The 22,361-nt window shown below is 34.0% G+C and overlaps 1 protein-coding gene across 1 annotated transcript in view; it reads left to right on the top strand.

Moving 5' to 3' along the window:
- The window catches only part of LOC124369110 (mitogen-activated protein kinase-binding protein 1), a 193,556-nt gene that overhangs the window by 101,118 nt on the left and 70,077 nt on the right, over nt 1-22,361 (top strand). Inside the window, 6 exon segments of the mRNA XM_046826862.1 lie at nt 3,134-3,294; nt 9,567-9,702; nt 12,976-13,173; nt 15,967-16,142; nt 18,250-18,406; nt 20,926-21,066. Coding sequence (XP_046682818.1) covers nt 3,134-3,294; nt 9,567-9,702; nt 12,976-13,173; nt 15,967-16,142; nt 18,250-18,406; nt 20,926-21,066 — 969 coding nt within the window.

Genomic DNA, 22,361 nt, shown 5'->3' on the forward strand with positions numbered 1-22,361 from the left:
TTGTAAACGTGAATAAGTAAAATTGAGAAATTGGAACAAACTAACAAACCAAATAAAGGAAATGTATTTAACAGTAAAATATATATAATTAATTGATTTTAAGATGAAATAAATTTAATTCTTTAAATGCTGATTCGCATATTGAATAACCATTATAAACAACTGTAATAAAGTTTGTATTAGCAATAAAGAAAATTGTTTAATTTATGTGATAAGATGTATTGGTAATCAACCAAGAACATGTGAAAGAGTTCAACAATATTTCCAATTTTCTGAATTTGATAATCAAACAAAACTTTAATAAATAGGTACCCTTAAATAACCCCTTCAATATAGTCTGATACAAACTTGTTTTATTCCTGTGTAAATATCAGATGTTATATTGAAAAATTTGATATAATTTTTATTACATATTCAATGTTCAATGTATTGTTACAGATTTAAATAAATCAGTGTATTTTCACAATTTTCAAATTATCAACATACAGAAACATATGTAGATTAGGTTTTTCACTCTATTGAGGTATTTAACAAAAATGACACTAATTATACTATTTTCATATCAATAAACATTATTTATAAATTACTATTACAAATTCCCTCATCATTATTACATTTAAATAGGTTTTGAAAGTATTTTAGAACACTTACACTTACAAAAATTAACCGAAATCTGTATCAACAATTAAAATCCAAAAACATATTTTATATTGGTTGTCATTATTTTAGTTTTTATATTATTTTTTGGGGTACTGATAAAATACATAACAATGTTACTTTTTATGAACATTAGACTTTTTATTACATACTAAATGTATAACTTATGATTCCGGTTAGAATAGACAGTGATTTGGAATGTTCAGTCCTCATTCTACATGTAAAGATCATTGTGGGTTTCTTCTCATTTTAAACTATTTGATTTGTTTTTGAAGCATGACGAAGTAATAATCACTATACAATAATTATTAAATGGTGTTTTATATAGGGTCTATTCAGTTAGTATTAGGACCGGTTCGCTGTATCCTCAACCGTATCCGATGAAGGGGGGGTCCGACGGGTCGGCCTCGGTAGAGGGGTTCCTCACAACACAGGTGCACTTTAATTCAGTCGCCTGCAGTCATGCACTGAGACAGGAGGTGGATATTTGTGACGTGTAATTTTTTTATGGTGTCATCGTGCTAGCATGTGTTGAGCAATGCTACAATGTGAAGTTTTGCTTTAAGCTCAGGAAATTCGCATTTGAGGCCCTTGAACTCATTAAACAGGCTTATGGGTTGATGCCTTAAGCTGCGTAAGAGTTTTTGAGTGGCACAAAATGTTTAAGGAAGGCCGGGAGCTTGTCACTGCATCGAACGTCTGACGACCGCTCGAACTGATGCTTAGGTGGCCAAAGTGAAAACAGTTTTGGCCTTTGACAGGCGTTTAAACATCGCCTTTATTAGAGAGGAGACTGGCCTTTCAGTTGGAACCGTCCTGACCATTGTAACAGAGAATCTCAATGAGGAAAGTGTGTGCAAAAGTCTCAAGTGAGGAACAAAAACTGTCATGGGTAGAAATTTTACAAGAAAATTTGGACTGCGTCCAGGAAGATGAAGTTTTTCTCGACAACGTTATTACTGGCAATGAATCGTGGGTGTTCCAGACTTCTTGTTCACGCGAATGAGAAAGGAGTTCAAAGGATATCAATTTGACTCCATCAAGGCGGTTTTAGAGGCAACGACAAAAGTTCTCAATAGTATTCCGGAAACCGACTTCCAGCGAACTTTTGACAAGTGGCAGTCATGCTGAATTAAGTGTATCAATAAAGGAGGAATGTATTTTAAAGATTATTAAGTAGTTGTAATGATACCTGCAGTAAATTTTGATTTTTTGAACCAGTCCCAATACTTATTGAACATACCCTCTATATAAAATCACCATTTACTAAGTATTGTCCAACAACCTCTTGAATATATATATATATATATATATATATATATATATATATATATATATGTAATGTAATGCTTGTGTATGTAATGTTTGCCTTGGTACTCTTTGTTCGTGTAGGTAGGGTTTTTAAATTATGTTTTTATGTATATCCATGTTATATATATATATATGTATATGAATTTCTTTATGAAAATCCTCTCCACTCTCCATTTTAAGTATTTTTAAAATAACTCTTAATTATTTTATTGAAGATTATGCAAAGATTTTTATTTTTATCTATGTTAAAGAAGTTAAGAGTGGGTTGCTTATTTTCATTATATCTTGTATATTCATTTGTATTATTAAGAAAAATGTGTATGTAATTTTTTACTATATCACAGTACATACATTATAAATTACTATATAGTGTTATATCATTCATCTTGCCATCTTCTGGAGCCATATGCTTATACTTAGGTAACTTAGATATTATATGTTACTAAACACATATATGCTTAAATGTATGGGTACTTATGTGTATGAGTGTAAGTTTAATGTAGATCGTAAATGTATGAATACTTAAGGGTATGAGTGTAAGTTGAATGTAGATGACTTTGTATGTTGAAAAATATGTATGTTTCTGAAGTAGACTTGATTTTTCTGCAGATTTCCCGTTGTTCCATGATACAACAAAATGTTAGTACTATGTTTTAAGATCTGCAATCTGATCTTTTCCTCAAGTTGATAATTAACTTGATACATAACCATAATCATGGTTAAAATTAACAAGTTACACCAATGCATTGTGATACGCATATGTCAGGAATCACAACATAAATGTTGTGTTTGAACTCCATGCACACTATGTGTAATACAAGTACTCAATGGAACTAACACTGATTATTATAAATTGAACTAAATTCCAACAGAGAATCGTGGTAGGCTTTATCTAGTTTAGTTGATAATAATGTTATTATTATTAGATATAATATGCATGGAGTACACACACAGTATGTGTTGTAATTTATGACATATGGGCGTCACAGCACAATGGTATGTTTTGTTTATTTTAACCTAGATTGTGGTTATATGTTGGGTTAGTTATCCACCTTCTGAGGAAGAGGTCCTGATTAATAGGAAATGTTTGGAAGAATCATACCTCTTTCACAAATCTTCATCTTCAAAAACAAACTTTAATCAAATAATACGTTTCTGGTTGCAGACACCCTGTGCCAACTGTATGACTGTAACCAAAACTTGTATATTTATTGGATGTGCTGAGGGAATCGTCAGATGTTTCAGCCCTCAGACCCTGCAATACATCACCACACTGCCCAGGCCTCATTATCTGGGTGTCGACATTGCTCAAGGAACTAACATAAGGTTTGCCAACACTTAGTAGATTTAACCAGTCTTGTATGAATCTTACCTTTCAGAAAGAACATTTACAATTACGATTTGGTATATTCTAATGTTATTTTTGTATAAATGCTAATTCTAGATTTCATAGATATCTTTTTATTGCAATTAGAATAGAATGGAATAGAATAGAAAAATGATTTGTTTCCAAGAACATATACACATAGATACAGTTGCAAATTGTAAGTTACCCTTTTACAATACTTACTAAGCAGTGATAAAATAAAACAGTTGAAATTTATGACTAATATAATAATATAATTATTATGTGATTACAAACAACTTTTTATTATTTTAATTTTTCAATTTCTTAAGGTTTCAAGATGGTGGCAATTCAAAGTTTGGAAAAGAAATGGTTTTATATGTTTTTATGCATTATAGTGCCAAAAAATAATGTTTTAGAATTCCCAGGTCATTTACGATAATGTTTGTTCTTACACATTTTTTAATACGAGGGTCTTCCAGAAAGTAAAGAACGTTTTGTTATAAGTCAATAAAAACAAAAGATAAGAGCATGAAAATTTATTTATAAATACTTATAAACTTACTCTATTTTTCTACAAAATCGCCGGAACTGTCAAGGCACTTGTTGTAGCGTGGCACCAGTTTTTCTATACCGACGTTATACTGTTCTGCCGCCAAGGAATGAAGCCACGTTTTTACTCCTTCTTTGAGGTCTTCGTCACCCAAAAAAGTTTTTTCCGCCTAAAAACACTTTCAACTTTGGAAACAAGTGATAATCACTTGGAGCCAGATCTGGACTATACGGAGGGTGTCCGAAGATTTGCCATTTGAAAGAATTGAGTTCTGCTTTGGTTCGTGCACTGCAATGAGGCCGAGCATTGTCGTGGATCAGCACCACTTTCGACGACAGCATTCCGCGTCGTTTGTTCTGAATAGCGCGGCGAAGCCGATGCAAGGTCTCGATGTTGGCCTCTGAGTTGATTGTTTCGCCTCTCGGCATGAACTCCACATGGATTAGGCCTTTTCGGTCCCAAAAAACTGTTGCCATCAATTTCCTGGTGTTCAAATTTGGTTTTTCTTTCCTGTTTTTTGTTGGTGAATTAGAGTGATGCCATTCCATTGACTGGAGCTTTGTTTTCGGGGTTCGATAGGAAACCCAAGTTTCGTCACCCGTTACGATGCGGTCAAGAAACGCATCACCTTCTTCGTCATACTGAGTCAAAAACTCAAGAGCTGCTCCCATCCGTTTAGTCTTGTGGACATCAGTAAGAATCTTAGGCACCCAACGAGCACACATTTTCTGATAACCAAGACGTTCAGTCACTATTTCGTGCAAAAGCGACCTTGAAATTTGTGGAAAAAATTCCACTAGACTACTCAAAGTGAAACGACGGTTTTGTTGAATTTTTCCATCAACTTTCGCTGCCAACCCGTCAGTAACGAGTGACGGCCTTCCCCTTCGTTCCTCGTCGTGCACATTAGTTCGACCTTCCTTAAATTGAATGCACCATTTTCTCACTGATGACTCGTTCATCGCATTGTCACCGTAAACTGCCTTAATTTGCCTATAAATTTCAATAGGTCGAACATTCTGTGCATTCAGAAACCGTATCACACTACGCAGTTCACACTTGGCGGGATTTTCAATTAACGCCGCCATTTTAATCTTTCACAGGAGACGCAAACGTGACCTCACTGTACCGCTACTCAGCTCACACTGAGGCAGAAGGTGTGGCTAACGAACAAGCTATCTACCGCGGTGGTGGGGGAACTGCGCCGCCCGTGATGCGCAATCGTTCTTTACTTTCTGGAAGACCCTCGTATCTCCCAAAATTTCCAAATAGCAGGCGTACAAGTTTGAAGTAATATACAACATTGCGGATATTATTGTGAACACTTGAACTGCTGTATGTTTTATATATATATCCAGACTAAACTTGGTGTAAATATAGTACTTGCACACAGTTTGTTGAATGAATTCGTTAGTCAGTTGTAACCAATAGTTTCAAGATGGTGGCAATTCACATTCAAGAAAAAATAGACTTGCTAACGAACTCATCAGAGCTATGTGTAAGTACCCTTTGTACAAGTTAAGTCTGGATAATTTGAAATTATGGCAGTTATCATGTTCACAAACTTGCGTTATATTGCATAAGTCCAAACATACATATATATACAAGGGTCATTTTTATTTTCAACCTCCGATCTCACATCATGACAGCCAGATATGTGGTAGGTCCACAGTGTGCACAGAAGTTGACCGCCCATCTTACCCAGTACAAAATTTGTCACTGCCAAGTTAAAGTAGCTAGTTTGCGCTGAGCTGCAGTCGCATAAACATGGTTGCCTTCTCTTTGACACTGGTACACGATACGGCACATAAGATTAGGCAATACTTTTTTTATAAAACGTCTCCAAGTCCTTTTTACTAAGGTAAAGATGCAACCTTCATCTGTTACGTTGCCGGCAAGAACAGTGGACAAAACACTAACGTAATTGGATGTAAGGCAAGTTTATTGCCACTACCATCATAGAAACAAAACTAATCTTCACATGTAATAAGCTGACTGATGAGAGAGAGTTGTGGGAAATTACCTAGCAAACATCATAGCTAAAACACTATGACAACATAGTTGCCAACTAGTACGAGTTGCAGATAAGTGCATACACTGGCAAGACTGCCTTTCATCAGGGCCGCAGGAACATAATCTGTCCGTTGCCCAATCTTTTATGACAAAATTATCAACCATAACTTTATTAGTAATAGTATCCTTAATCACTTAGAACAATAAGTATGTAAATATACCAAATATATTGTATAAAGTTCATTTATTCTGTTGTATTGTCTATGAAAATACCAAAAGCAAAGTAAACCTGACAAAATATATGGAGCACTGTTGGTGAAAAGTGCAATGAAAATTAGCATTATCTTTAAAACCCACATTATGAACAATCACCACTGTCTTATTAACACATTCACTGCGGATGACAAAATTACTGGTGGCAGAAAATGCGGGATTTTTTTTTTTTTTTTTACTTACCCAAAATGGAGTCAGGATAGCCGAAAGGGTTGTCCAAGGTATCCCGGAAGCTTCGTTGGCCGGAACGGTTGACGTCATGTCCGTGCCGAGTTTGCTCGTCATCCGCACCGGGTGCCGGTCACCGTGTTGTATGTGCTCGCTGCGCACTAGGTTTCGGCACAAACACTCGCGAATTACACGTATATAGTACATGAATGACACGTAGATTGTACATCAATTACACGTAGATAGTACATCAATTACACGTATATATTACATACTAGTTTGAAAAATATACAACATCAAAAACAGTTAACACTCCCCCCTCTCAGAGTAAAAATTAGAAAAAAACTATATACATCCCCACCCACCGCCAAAGTCTAAAAACTACTTATTTGCCCTCGTGATACTTATCAAAGCAACCGAGTTCACACAGAGCTGGTTCGTCAGGGCACACTGCACAATAGTATACTGTTTCCTTACGCTTGCCTTCTTGGTAGCAAACGCGGCACCTCCGGGTAACTGACTTGCCGTTTCCTTTGCGCTTCATTGATTTGGAGAGACGATGCATGCTGTTGCGAGTCGGTGTGATGAGCAGTGGGGCTTCCTTTGGAGGGAGCAGGTCTTCAAGTACACGAACTCGGAAGTCATACAGGGACAGCCTATCTGAGTTGTACATGTTGTACAGATAAAAAGAATTTACAACAACAACCTGGAGAAAGTGCACAAAAATTTTCTTGTGCCATCGCAGGGTCTTGCGCTCACAGGGGTAATACGATACCATTTGGTCCAAGCGGTCAGTCCCCTTCATGTAAGAGTTGTAGTACATGATTGGTTTTGGCAGCGTTCGTTTTTGGTTTCTCCGGTTGGTGGTTTGGACCATCTCGTTGTCATATTGTGTGGAGATGTAGGTCACCGTCCGCTTATCCCTCCATTTTCCAATCATGACACTTTGGGCATAGTTTGCTATTGTTTCACCTTTGCCCAATGCCTTTGCCTTCACCGCTGGAGGTGTATGGAGTCTGTCGATGCGTAGGGTGCCGGTAGTGTAGGTTGAATGACGTAAAAGTTTGGATGATAAGACAAAACTATTATAAAAATTATCCATGAACAGGGAATGGCCTTTCCCCAGGAAGTCCCTCATCAGCTTCATGACGACTTTGACGGTATGACCTTTGCCACTACAAGAGTCATGACTCCCCGTGTAAACATGGAAGCGCAGCATGAGTCCCTCGGGTTCATTCAGGGAATAAATTTTGATCCCATATTTGTGGCGCTTGCCCTTTACGTACTGGCGGAAGACCAGTCTGCCACGCCACAGTACCATCTCTTCGTCGATTGTCAGTTCACGGTCGGGATAATAGATCTGTCGCATCTTATTGTTGAAATATTCAACAATATTTTGAATTTTAAAAGACCGGTTGTTAGCAGGTTCAGGGTGATCAGGGGTATCAACTCTTGAATAATGCAGACATCTCAAAATGCCAAGAAATCGATCTCGAGACATGTACTCCTTGAACATAGGAAAGTTCAACAACCGATGAGTTTTCCAATAATCGTTCAATCGATTCAATCTGACGTTGCCAGTCAACAGTAGAAGGCCTAAGAATGTTCTTAGTTCGGCCAACACTAAGTCCTTCCATTTGGTTATGCGAGACGCGGGAGTAGTGGTGGGGCCACAAAATAGTTCCAGGGCATACAAGTTGGTTTGTCTAATAATATTCTCTAAAAACACGGTGTCAAGAAGGAGATTGAACCAGTCAATTGGTTTATTGTCACCTGGAATGGGAACGAGCAAGCCAGGTTGACCAGTAAACGGCAGGTCACGTAAACCAGCCATGTCGCTGGCCGTGTCAGCCCACTGGGGGTGGGGGATGCCGCCTTCACCGTCGCTAGAACTGTTCGAACTCGACTCATTGTCTTCATCAGATGAAAAATTATCGTCAATAACATTATCGTCTTCCTCCATTATAAGTACATACACTTACACAGTCAACAGACACTATAATCCACTCACACAATATCGCAAAGCATACACAACAAACGAAAATGGCGAACCGGGGACGAATCACACCAACTGACTCACCGAAACTGGCACACCTCGCTATGAGTGTTACAGCCTTCCCAGGCAACTGCTCAGCTCACACTGGGGCAATATGAAAGCAGCTGCTGTATGACGAGTTCGCTCGTCCACCGCCAGGCGCGCCAGGTTCGCATGACGAGCATGCTCGTCACCCGCAGTGAATGTGTTAACTGTGTTTACACCCTCAGTTTTTTGTATAAATCCAGATTGCTGGTGTGACTTTGTTTTTTATGTAATTAGTAAGAATTTGCTCCACTACAAGTACTAATTGTTTATGGAGAAGTCAAGTGCTAGTACAGAATCATACTTTTTTGGAATTTTGCCAATATTACCAGTATTTATAATAATTAGGGATGGCCAATACTAAAAATGTTTTATTCCGATACCAAAACCGTGATCTTAATTCTTGATTCTAAATTCAACAACGCCTCCTGTTTTTTTATTTCACTAATAATATAACATACTAAATGGTTTTGTATTGTTATATTAAATAAACCTGTAGAAACGCCAATCAAACATTTAATAACCACTCTTATCCATGACAAAACAATTTTAAGATATGAACAAATAGGACAAGGCAAATTACAAGGCAAACAAAATTAGCGATTGTGCGGTTGTTTACCACTGAGCAGCAGATAGTAGACATGCGGTGATGCACAAATATATTCATAGTAAAGAGGAACTGTGCTGTGACCTAAATATTATTGACAAAACTTCAATATTGTGTTCATTTGATTATCTACCTATGGTTTTCTCTACACAAAGTACAATGTGTTTTAGTGATCGGTAATTTTTGTACTGCATATCAGATGTTATACAAAAATAGACGCAGCAGACTCATGGTAATGCACCAATATATAGATATAGAAAATTAACTAAAATCAAAGTATTATTTACAAGACATAATTTGTTAATTTTGTTATCTATGTTCACCTTTTCATACACAAAGTATGACAAAAACATGTGTTAGTGGTTGGTAATTTGCATAATGCTGATCAGTAGTCAACTGCAAATAGACATAGCTGACTGGTATCGGATTCAAGTGAAAAGTGCCAAGATATTGAGAATTATCGATACCTCATTACCGTTTATCAAGTTAGTAAGTATCAGAATTGACCCATCTCTAATAATTATGTAATGTCTTTTATGTTTTTATATTCTGTTTTCAGCCATACAACAACACATCCTAATAATGCAAAGTATCCTGATACCATTGCTGTGACATATGATGAAAAAAACCTGAAGCTCACCTGTGTCTACAATGACCATAGTCTATACATCTGGGATGTCAAAGATATCAAAAGGGTAATTGATATATTCATTATACCATGTGATAGATGCTAAGAAAATACAAAGTTATATTGCAATATAATCAAATTGACTATTCTTCATTATTCAGTTTCTGACTAGTACTTAAATTTTTTAATATATTATACCAAGACAAGAGAATAGTTGGATTTGATTTGAATACTTGACATTTTGAGTTCATGATCCAAAAAGGCAATCTGTGATAAATTAGACATACAAAATCAACAAAAATTTCGATATATTCTGGTTTTTGTTTCCTAACTAATTGCGTTAATTCAAAATAATCTGTTTAACACTAAAGTGATTCCATGTATATAATGCAGTTGAAGTTCCTGATCTGCCCTCAAATACCATAAAAACTTCTTGCTTTAACTTGTTCACTGCAAGGTCTCACTGTTGAAACATTGAGGATCTTGAAAATTTGCGTGTTTCATGTTATGACATCTGTTAATACTTCTCTGCATTATAAATGTGAAGTAGGTTGTAATGTAGAGTAATATTGTTTTTTTTTTACAAGATTGTCCAAGTATATTGTACTTCATCCTTCATCATCATTTGTTTTGTTTGTGTCTTTGTACTGTGGTTAGAGTATATTGTAAGTGGACTTTAGTGGTGTACTTGTGTTTTGTAAAAGTACTTTAGTGCTGACATTTTTTTAATATAATTACATGACATTGTTTATGCTCAGTTATGTGCTTGTAAAATTATTTCTTTTCGTAAACCAACAGTTCAATGGAGGGGTTGTAAGTGATGAAAATATTGCCTCATATCATGAAATTATGTCAGAAAATATTTTAAAATGTTTGAAACATATGTGAATAACGTTGTGAAAGCAATGATGATTAATTATATAGATCAGGCACATTAGAATAATAATCTTTTTTTGTCCTTAAGTACAGACATCCAATTAACAAAGTCAAGATTGAGATAACATTACAAAAACTAAGATTATGGAATGGATAGAATTAATACCAATACTGACAGTGATGGAAAAAATAATTCTTTACTAAACGTAAATTATGCAAAATTATTTATACGATATATGTTATTAACCTGCCAGTCATATGACTCACATTAAAAAAAAATACAAAGGGAAAATCACATAAAAACGTAAGGTAAATGATTCACTTTTACCTTATCTAAACCTTATCTGTTTAAATATGTCTTTTAATTATTTGTTTTACTTAATTTAAAGAACACAGAAGATAGAGGTATAATAATAGATATAGAAGAAAATCCATTGATCATCATTGTATATCAAATGAACGTATGGAACATATCTGGTAGATAGATATTTATGTATAACGCCCAAAAGTCCACCAGTTTCAAATTCAAAAACTTATTTATTTCCAAATAAAGAAATTACAATGTCATAATATATTAATTTATACTATAATAATTTTTTAATATGATTTTTAAATAAGCATTTCTTGAATTATAGGAAAAAAAGTATCCACATATGCAAGCAATGTGTGGATACGAATCATAGAAAAAAGGATAGGTCAACCTGAATTGCGGATAAAATTTATTCATGTACCTATGATTCAGATATACAGAATACAATAAAACACATATCCACATACATACATGCATGCATATACATACAAATTTATACATACATTAATACACACACATACATAAACCTTGCTCCTTGTGTAGTAGAGTGAAGTAAAAGGCCTAGGTTGGTACAACAGATGAAAACCTCCTATCTGTAATTGGACGTAATAATGTTCTCTGTTGCCTCTCCTCCCAAAGTCACAAGCCAGTTAACCAGTACCTTCTTATACATCCCAATTTTTATGTTATGAAAATGGTCTCGGCAATTTTCTAATAAAAATGTGCATTATATAATGAAAATTCGTTAATGTCAAGCTTTTTCTTTAATCTGTCTGTTAGGATATTTACTGAAACCGAACTCCAAGTTCCGTACCTGTGGTTAGTTCATCTAAAAATTGTGTTATTGTTCTTATACTTATACAAAACCAATGTTTTTATATAAAGATGCCTAACACCCAAAACTCCCATGTCATTAAAAAGTGCAGATGATGCATAACCTTTACATAGGGCAGCCTTAATAATGGCCGTCTGGACAACATTTATTGGTTCTAATACGGATTTATAGGCAAAAAGCTATGGTACCGGCCAATAACAATGATTGACAATAAGCAAAAAAGCAAGTTCCAAATCATTAAAATTTTAAATTTCACAGTTGTCTAAATTCAAAAATAAATTTTCATTTTTCATGTGATCTATATGCACTGCCCAATGCATCCGTTTATCAAACATTATTCCTAGGTATTTATATGAATCGAATATATTGTCACAACCGCATGTTTCACTTGAAAAACAGCCACAGGAATGAAGTTTAGACTATTGCTATTAAAATCATTATTGGCTCGTAATGAAATTGGCAAGAATTTCGTTATGGAAAAATTTAAAGATAATAAGTTTGATCAAACCATTGTTTAACTATTGATAGGCCATGTGATGCCTTAGTTTTAACTTCTCCCCTATTTTTTTCTTCGTATAGCATCTGCTGACCAATAACGACTATTGTTCCAGGCAAAGGATATACATATTGCAGTAAGAAAAAGTAAGACTCAATATATAGAGTGTATTCTTTTGTTTTATTCAACCTCTCAGTCTTGGAACAGAATTGGCTGCCCAATTCAATTGAATATTTTTGTACTATTTCTTTAGGAAAGATGTCAGCATATTGTCATTTTTTCTTTGCAGAGAACATTGTGATGGAAATGCATACCTTACGTGCTTTAAAGCAAAATGTTCCCTCAGTTTGAAACAAATTCAGATGATAATTTTATTTTCAATAGGATATAATTCCTATCATCTTTCCTTCCTTGCTAATTTATGGATTTATTATACCTTATTAATGCTTATATCTTGTTGCTTGATGGGACTAATGCAGATTGTATTTGCCTTTAGTCAATAAAATTCTTGATTCTTGTCTACACTGGAGAAAGGAAGTTAAAATTGAAGAAAAATTTGTAGTAATTAAAATGTTTGAACTGTCAATGGAACTAAGGTCTTAGTTTTGTATCTCTGGCTCTCAAGGTTACCACACTTTCACAGTGTGCAATATTTTCTTGTGGGTATTCGTACTTCTGAACTATTAACCCTGTTTTCTAACCAAAACTTTTAACAGTTGAATGTTTTTTAGTGAAATCTGACAGAGCAAAAAGTCTACAAACCTTCCTTCCGTAATTACTTGTGAGACCGCAATACTCACCATTGTTAATGTTTGGATTGCAGGTGGGAAAGACACACTCATTCCTGTATCACTCAGCCTGTATCTGGGGTGTGGAAATGTACCCAGATGGAGTGGCAAACCCTGCCATGCCAGCAGGTTCCTTCCTAACATGTTCCAGTGATGACACAGTCCGAGTCTGGAACCTAGACCACCCTGACCCCCACACCAACCCCAACTACAGGAAAAATATCTACAGCAACGTAAGTGCTCAAAGTCTATCCATGGTAAAAAATAAAAGTCTAAATGTTTTACCGTGTATATGAGTATATATAGTAAAGTGTATGACTAATATATTAGTGCCTCTTTTGATTGTGGTGGCACTAGATTCTATAAGGCATAAGGCAAGTCAATTTTTTTAAACCCACATTCATATATGTATTAAAGAATTATAAAAAGTTTTTCAGGTCATAACCCTTAGCCTGTTAATAAAAAAAAGTTGTAGCATAGGGGCAACACAACACTGATTAGCTATTAAAAATATAAAAAAGCCACTTTCCTAAACACCATTATTTCTGATATCATTATTTTTTATGTACTAGTACTATTCAATAATATTTATTTTTAACATTGAGGTTATTACAATACTACAAAAACTATATATTGCTATTTTATGTATAGAAAATACTTGTGCCACAAAAGCTCTGTTACGGGTATAAATATCTGAAATGTACACATTGTAAGCAGTTTTATATTTTATTGTGCATTGAAAAAAAACTAAAATAAAAATTCAAATATTGACCCTATCTATGCCAACGTCTATGTGAACGTCAGGTGCTCAACTATTGGCCGTGTCACACAAACGTCATGAATTTTTCATTCTAATTGGTTATAGTACTTCCAATCGTCATGATATTCAATCCAATCATAGTAAGTTAGTTGCTTTATATGTTCACAGTGGTTTTATACTTTAGGGAGTGTTTACTTCCATGGTATTTGTGTTTTATTTTAGCTGTGAAGCTATTGGATTACTTGTCACTGTCAAGATTGCGTTGGTGTTCATGTTTGTTTCCATACCGGTTTTACATATTTCTTTTGATTTTATAACAGTTTTTGTTGTTGTTTTATTGTCGTTTTTGACTTAGTAGAATGAGTAAAAGAAAGCGAGATAGAACACCAGTAAGTTAAAATACGCTGTTTTGTTGATTAGCTGAAGCTGGATTAGATGTCTTTAGAACAACCCTCAATCAATGTAGTGTAAATAATGTACATAGCTCAATAAAGTGTTAGTTTTGTGTTGTTTATAAATAAAACACGAAGTAAGCTTGAATTACAAACTAGTTTGTAAATATGTGTTAGTTATTTACCTGAAGAAGAGATCAGATTGCAGATCTCAAAACATAGTGTTACTGATTTTTTGTTTCACTGGACAATGGAAAATGTCCAGAAAATTTCCTGTTGCCTAACTAAGTTTATCCATTCATTGCACTTTGAAACAGTAATTATGGCAAATGGAAGAACAAAAGGTTTTCTAATTCTGATTCAATTTCTTGATCAAACTTGTGATGTATAGAAAGAATTTGTTGTAGAATGAGTTGTTTATTTTAATCTCATCAAATGTTTTTTAAGTATGTTACTGTGGAATTTCTATTGTGTTTTAATGCAGCTTTGAAGTTTTTCATTTCATATTTCAGTTATAACTAAACTTGTCCAAGTTGGTGGGTTGGTAAACAAAAATATTTAGAATATTACTCATGGAAAATCACATTACAATAGGTATGACTTTCTCACAGGTCCAAATAAAAAAAATATTCCAAACCTACAAAGCCAAATATGTTTTAAAAGTATCTAATATCATAAGAAATTATAAAATCAAAACAACAAGAAAAAATAGAACATTACCTTTTGAAGATTGTACTCTATCCTCTTCTTCAGATATCAAAAAACATCTTATGATGTAAGATAAATATGCACAAACAATTAAAACCAAAGGTAAACCCGACCATTACAAGTCATACATTAGAAAATCTAGCATATACTTGAAAGTCCAGAGCAGTCAGAAGAAGAACAAATCATGTCACTGTACAGTCAGGGGTCACTGCACAACACAATGTACACACTGGGGAAATTGAGAGACTGAGGAAAAATCAACATCAGCACATTCCTGGTCGTTGTGGCAGGTCATTTGAAACAAAAACAGACGGACATCTTCAGCCTTACTTTCTTTCTTGATCTTAAAGTAATAGTGTGGTTTAAGTTTTATTAGCTGAGGTTTACTATGTAGGTTTTTTAGCCAATTATTTTTGTTAATACTGGTAGCCAAAAAGACCTAACTTCAACAGAAGCTTGATTTAGTGGTTGATGTGCTAATTTTAAGCAGGAAGCATCAGTTAGTTTACATTTGAAAAAAAATCCCCTTTTGGTTAATTATGTTAGCTTCATTCAGTGGGATGAAGCTGAGAATTGTCATGTGATGGTTTTCAGACCAGTACTATAGAGCAATTTTAGACTTTTCCACGTAACCTTTTTCTTGTATACTCTGTATGTTTTTAACTGTCTCATTTAGTTGTATTGATGAAATTAAATTAGGATATTGCTATTTATACACATTTAATGTAAATATGGGATAATGTATGATATTATCAATCAGACTATGAGGCACAAACAAAATGTGGGTATGATTTAGAATTTTCTCTTAACATTCTTTTCCACTGTAAAATAAAGTATTTCATATCTCTTATCAAGCAGTAATAAGAATATTCTAGTTCACAATTAATCCATTCTGGAGTATTCAGAACCTTGATTGCTTTAAATTTAATTGTTGTATTATTTATTACACTATTGCAGACACCTGTGCTAAATTGGTAAAATACTTATAATTCTCAATATTCACTATTTTTATTACGTATTGATTAAAACAATGTCATATGTCTAACTAAACAATCTCAAGTCAAAGAATATTTGATCAAGCATATTTCATTATACTAGTTTTCAGTATATAATGTTTTAAATTCAGTTAATTTTTCCCTTTTTTTGTAAGTTTATTTTTGTTCCAGGAATTATTAAAAGTAATATATGTTGATCCTGACATGAACTTTTTAAAAGATTTGGATATCACAAAAGGAGAGAAAGGTGATTCAGCATCATATGATGGACGAAATGGAGTACGTTCGATAAGGATAAGTCCTGACGGAAAACACCTTGCGTCAGGTGACAGGGAAGGCAACATCAGGTATTTATCATAATCATATTAATTGATGCAAATATTTTATTACATCAATACCATTATTCGATTTTCTGTGATACAGTCTCTTACTGAAAAAATTTGAATGTTATGAGTTTAAGGAAGTTTTTAATTTATTTTTCAAACTTATCTGAAATTGGGATAGCACAAAATCAAAATAGGTGATAATAAAAGCAAGATATTTTACTCATGGGGAGGGAGGTTCATACTAGTGTTTATTATTTTAAATTTATGTAACTCTTTTAATTATTTATAATAATGTTGTCTGAAATTGTTCTATTTGTTGATGATACAACAGGAAAAACACCAATCTAGAGTATTCTGCACAACAATCAATCTTTGATATGTTTAATTGTTTCCAAAGCACCCGTTGAAATTGAATATTGCCAAAACATTAATAATTTAAGTGTCCAAAAATGAAATTTGTTCCTGAATTTCGCTGAGGCTAAAATGGTGTGACTTTTACTACATGAGAAGAAAACACAGTATCATTTTCACTTCACAGATTAACTTCTTTAGGATCAATCCTTATTATGTGGGATTGCATTTATTTAATGAGTTATCTGACAACTTAAAGGTTGAGAACTGTTTTCGCTACATTCATTAGACAGGTTGAAAATATAGTATTGACTAAGTGTTATATAAAGCAGAACACTTAAAACTTAAATTATTTCAATTGCTAAACAGAAATAATCCAACTATTGTAATTATATATTCTGAATTTTTATCTCTATAGTTGTTTAGGTGTTGATTTTAGATGCTTTATTGTTGATGCAATTATGCTCATTAGCATGTACATTGCAAGCAAGATATACATCTCTCCATTTGTGCAGGGGACCCACTTCCACATTGTCGAGAATTGTGAAAATACCATGCCTCTCTGTGACATTTCTTGATCGGCGTACCGATTTGTTTCTGTAACTATAAGGTCAACAAGATAGTCATCAAAGAAATATTGAAAAGTATCAAGAATACTATCTTTTTCAATATTAGGACCACTATTTTCAGTAAAAATTTCCCTCTGTCCATGAAACGTTTCCATTCCCTCCCAAGCCATATCAGGTTGCTTTCTAGGTTTATTTTTTCTGCGATTTGTGTCCCCTCTGCCCAATTCTGGCTCATTTTCTGATTCTGAACTAGCCCTAAATTCATTTTGGATTTCTTGTTTAGCGTAGTCAACTTCATCATCTGAGGAATCATCACTGTCTATAAGCTGGTCGATTTCACTACCCCAGTGAACAAGGTTGCTTGCCAGCCTACTTTCATCATTTGCAGCTTTACTTGTACTTGGCCCAGACATAGTAAATTATTGTACTAGCAATAATAGTGGCCTAATAAAGTATAAAACACTATAAACTTAATGTTCCTAAGCTTCCAATTATCCTAAATCATTATTACAACTAGCAAAATCAAAACCTAACCGCAATACATTGTCTTGTGAAACTAACATTTCAATGTTATTCTCACTACAAAACTCACAAAACCATTTACAAATTAGAATGTAAGTCATTCACACACGTTCACAATATCACTAATAATAATAATTGCGTCGTAATTGCAATTATAACCATAGAAAACAACAATACATGATGTAAACAAACCTAGCGGGTTGACTATTTTAGCCGGCGGCACTCGAACTGCGCAGTGACTGTTTGTCATCAGCTGACCCACTATAGATTGTTTTGCTAAACGGAATCGATAACAATAAATCGATATATAACTTAACCATTTGATAGTTTAACTCAGTAGCTTTAAAACGAGTATGCGTTTAGAATATATTAGTCTAAAAATAACCGGTTATTTGCTGAACAAACAATCAAATGTCACATAACGTACCGCGTACGTCGCGGTGCGAGCTCATTGGAATAACGTAAACGTACCATGTACGTCGCAATTCATTGAAGGGTTAAACAGCTGAAAAGAAACTGCCTCTGAGAATATAAGATAAATAATTTATATTTTAAATTTTGTTATTAATAATTAAATTATTATTTATATGTAAAAATAATTATGTTTTCATTAACAATAATGTTTACTCTAAATAAGTTTTAATTTAGAGGCAATATAAATTTGTCAACTTTTTGGTTTGATGCAGAATCACAGATCTTCACACATTAGAAGAGCATGTAAGGATCGAAGCCCATGATGGAGAGGTTCTCTGTGTAGAGTACAGCAACACCAATGACTCACATAGTAAATATCTGACTTCTGCATCCAGAGACAGGCTAATCCACGTTTTCTCTGTTGACGAGGTATAATACATATTTAGTTGTTTTTCAACAGGAAGGTGGTCTGTTTTCAGGATAATTTAGGGATTAAGTGTATATTTTTATGTTTTAAACATTATTGTTCTAATAGGAAGGTGCAATTAGGTAGAAACTAAAACTTTTCTTTTAAGTTTTAATTGTGATTTGGGCTCATTATTAAAATTAAACCAATTAAAATCAACACACTCCCCTGGCAAAAAATACCAAGAGTAACAAAATAGAACATTAGCATCTTTTTGCTTTACTTTCTTATTAATTATATAATAAATCACTGTGAGTAATTTCTTAGTTTGAACACTTTTCGCATTGTTACCACTGAGATTCTGCAGTTTGTACAGCTTATGACATCAGAATTTGTTGCAAAAACCATTTTGTTTAAATTAAATTTTACTATACAATAGATATTGGGATGTATTATATATTATTTGTAATAAGTTAATCTAATTTGAATATTAAATATTTTAGGATCGTGTTTTAATAGTGATTAATTCTCAATGAAAAAATGAGAATTTATAGAATTTTGCTTCAGTAAAAATAATTACAGTAATTAAAAGGCAGAACAATAAAAACAATATCATACAAATATTTCAAAAACTAACATGTGTATAAATTGTATTTCTGGACAAGAGTATCTATACACAGTATTTGACAAACCACTATGTATAAAGATGATATAGTAAAATATTCACTTTACAAGCTTACTTTCAATAACAACACATAAAGTGATACTAAAAAGTAATCAAAGCATTTAATATAATGTACAATGTATGTTTATTGTATTACTTCACTATTCTTATTACAAAGTTCAATATACTCTGTTAATAGTTTTGTTTTCCCCCAAAGTTACTAAAAACTTCAGAATAAATAACTTAATTGTTATATTAATTGGTTATTGATGAAATCAGGGTGTTTAAATCAAAACAAGGATTCTTCAGAAATAGATCTTTAAATTTCATTAATTAAATAGTTCTTTTTATTTATTGTTTTAAATATCATGCTTTACTTCTTATCAAAAAGTACGAGGGGGTACCCAAAAAAAACCGGAATTATTTTATAAAAATTATATATTATCAAATTTTTTACAATACGACCTTATCTCCTTCAAAATAATCTCCATTACAACTAATACACTTGTCCCAACGGTATTTCCATTGATCAAAACATTTTTTGTAGTCATCTTTAGAAATGGCTGCAAGCTCGAGCTTCGTTTTTTTCTTAACCTCTTCAACGCTGCCAAATCGTTGACCTTTCAAGCCTCTTTTCATGTGTGGAAATAAAAAAAAGTCGCATGGAGCGAGGTCAGGCGAGTAAGGTGCGTGGGGCAGCGGAACCATGCCGTTTTTGGCTAAAAACTGCCTAACTGAAATGGCTGTGTGTGCCGGTGCGTTGTCGTGGTGGTGGAACAAATTTGGCAGCAACCCTTTTCAGTCCTAAATCTCCTGTTAAAATTCGCTGAACCGAGCTCCAAGTTAACTCACTACTCTCTGAAAGTTTCTCAATTGTCTGTCGACGGTCGGTGAGCACAAGTTCACGAATTTTCTCAACATTTTTGTCCGTTCGAGAGGTTGATGGACGTCCAGAACGAGGTTTGTCTTCAATCGACATGTCGCCATTTTTAAATCGAGCGAACCACTCGTAGACCTGAGTTTTCCCTATAGCATCATCTTTGTAAGCTGTATTCAACATTAAAATAGTTTCTGCAGCATTTTTACTAAGTAAAAAACAAAATTTCACAGCTGTACGTTGTTCACTTAAACTTGCCATGACAAAAAACGAAATAAGAACAAAACAGGGTTAGCGAAAACAGTCACTACGAACGAACAGAATGCACTAGGACAACGGAACTGGGGTCACTGAGCTCGCAATGGGTTGCGCGACACACGCCTAGTGGCAGGAATGTGTACTACACGCTGCCGGCTGCCAGCAATACAATTCCGGTTTTTTGTGTGTACCCCCTCGTATATTATTGTAATTTTGGATTTTTAAACAGTATCATACCAATTAAACAATTCTTCTGTGCAGGCTGCTGAAATAATGTGATTTAATCAAAAACACTTAGCATCAAGTAGAGTGTAATTCAGCATTCTAATGGTTTACATACCTTTCCTTTCAAGTCTGACATTGCTCCAGACACACAACATTAGAATGATTTTACATGTAAAATCATATGACAAAAACTTGTAAGTAAAAACATTTTTCAATTATTTAAAGCTAAACAGTATATACCCAATGTTTCCACACACCGTTTCATTCCTAAACAACACCAAAGAGCAATTTACCAGCTCATTTCAGCAGCAAGGCAGTGGGGATTGTTTTGTATGTATACAAAATCATTATTGTTTTTAATAAGTGTTGCATCCTTGGAACGTTTTTAGTTGTTAAGACCAATTTGTTTCCTTTTTGTGAAACAAATTCACATACTGAACAAATTCATAAAAACTGCAAAGTTGCAAATTTAATATTTCTATTTTCATGTTATTGTAATTAGGTTTTTGTTCTGGCAGGGCTATAAACTTGTTCAGACATTGGACGACCACTCATCTTCAATAACAGCTGTACGGTTCCTCAACTACAACAACCAATTGCAGATGATATCCTGTGGTGCAGACAAATCCATTATCTTTCGCACTCTTGATCAGAAAATGGTAACATCAGAACATCAGGTACATTTCTCTGATATATAGAAACCTTGAACATTGCTTTACATAGAAATGGATAAACCCTTTCAGATCATAAACATTTTTACCCTTGTTAGATAGATCTCATGATTCTTTTAGTAATTTTAGGATGTATACATTTAAATTTTAAACAGCTCTTTATGTTTAATTTACTAAAAAAATTGTTACTTTTTGTTTAGGATTGTTGAACAGTGTATGAAAACAGTTTTTAGATCAAACGGCTTATGTTTTATTATTTAAAAAATATATATCTATAATTAAACATACAGGGTCTGTTCAATAAGTATCAGGACTAGTTCCAAAAATCCAAATTTATTGCAGGTTTCATTAAAATTACTTAATAACCTTAAAAATACATTCCTCCTGCATTGATACACTTATTTCGGCATGTCTGCCACTTTTGAAAAGCCCTCTTAAAGTCGGTTTCTGTAGCACTGTTGAGAACCTTTGTTGTCGCCTCTTGAACCTTGATGGAGTCGAACCGCTGTCCTTTGAGCTCCCTTTTCATTAGTGGAAACAAGAAAAAATCTGGTGGAGCCAGGTCTAGGTTTTAGGGGGGGAGGCAACGTTGCCACGCCAAATTTTGCCAGCAGCTGCTGCACAACAATCACCGTGGCAGTCAAGTCTGAGACAACGTCAGATACCAGATGCTGCAATAAAAGGAAGGTGAACTGGACTAAACTCAAAATTTAATTGAATCAACCCTTCCTACCATAGCTACGTTACGTGTACCTTAAGCATCTGAGGTGTTAGACTCAAACTCACCGAGAACGCTCTGTGAGATGAACAAATACTACACAAGTGATCATGCACGATGAGAAGATATTGTTGGCCTATGCCTTGTACTTCTGATATACTAATACTAATAACAATGTGACAAGATCATACATGTTTGCAGATGACCTAGCAATCTTACTGAATTGTAAAAATCTTAATGTAGTAAATGATTCTCTACTAGTCGCTAACTCAATTGTGAATGATTGGTGTGCGGCGAACGTCCTCTGTGTAAACCATGAGAAAACTCAGGAGATTAATTTTAATTTACAACATAAACCAAACCATGATAATGTAAAGTTTCTAGGTGTTCACCTCCAAGAGAATCTGAAATGGAACAGGCATATAGAAGTTTTATGTAAATAATTAGCAAAAGGCATTTTTGTGTTGTTAAGATTGAGATTAATTGTAAATATTGAAACATTAACTGCAGTATACTATGCACACATCCAGAGTCATTTGTCCTATGGAGTTATTGTATGGGGCAA

This window comes from Homalodisca vitripennis, chromosome X (assembly GCF_021130785.1).
Source record: "Homalodisca vitripennis isolate AUS2020 chromosome X, UT_GWSS_2.1, whole genome shotgun sequence".
Lineage (NCBI taxonomy): Eukaryota > Metazoa > Arthropoda > Insecta > Hemiptera > Cicadellidae > Homalodisca > Homalodisca vitripennis.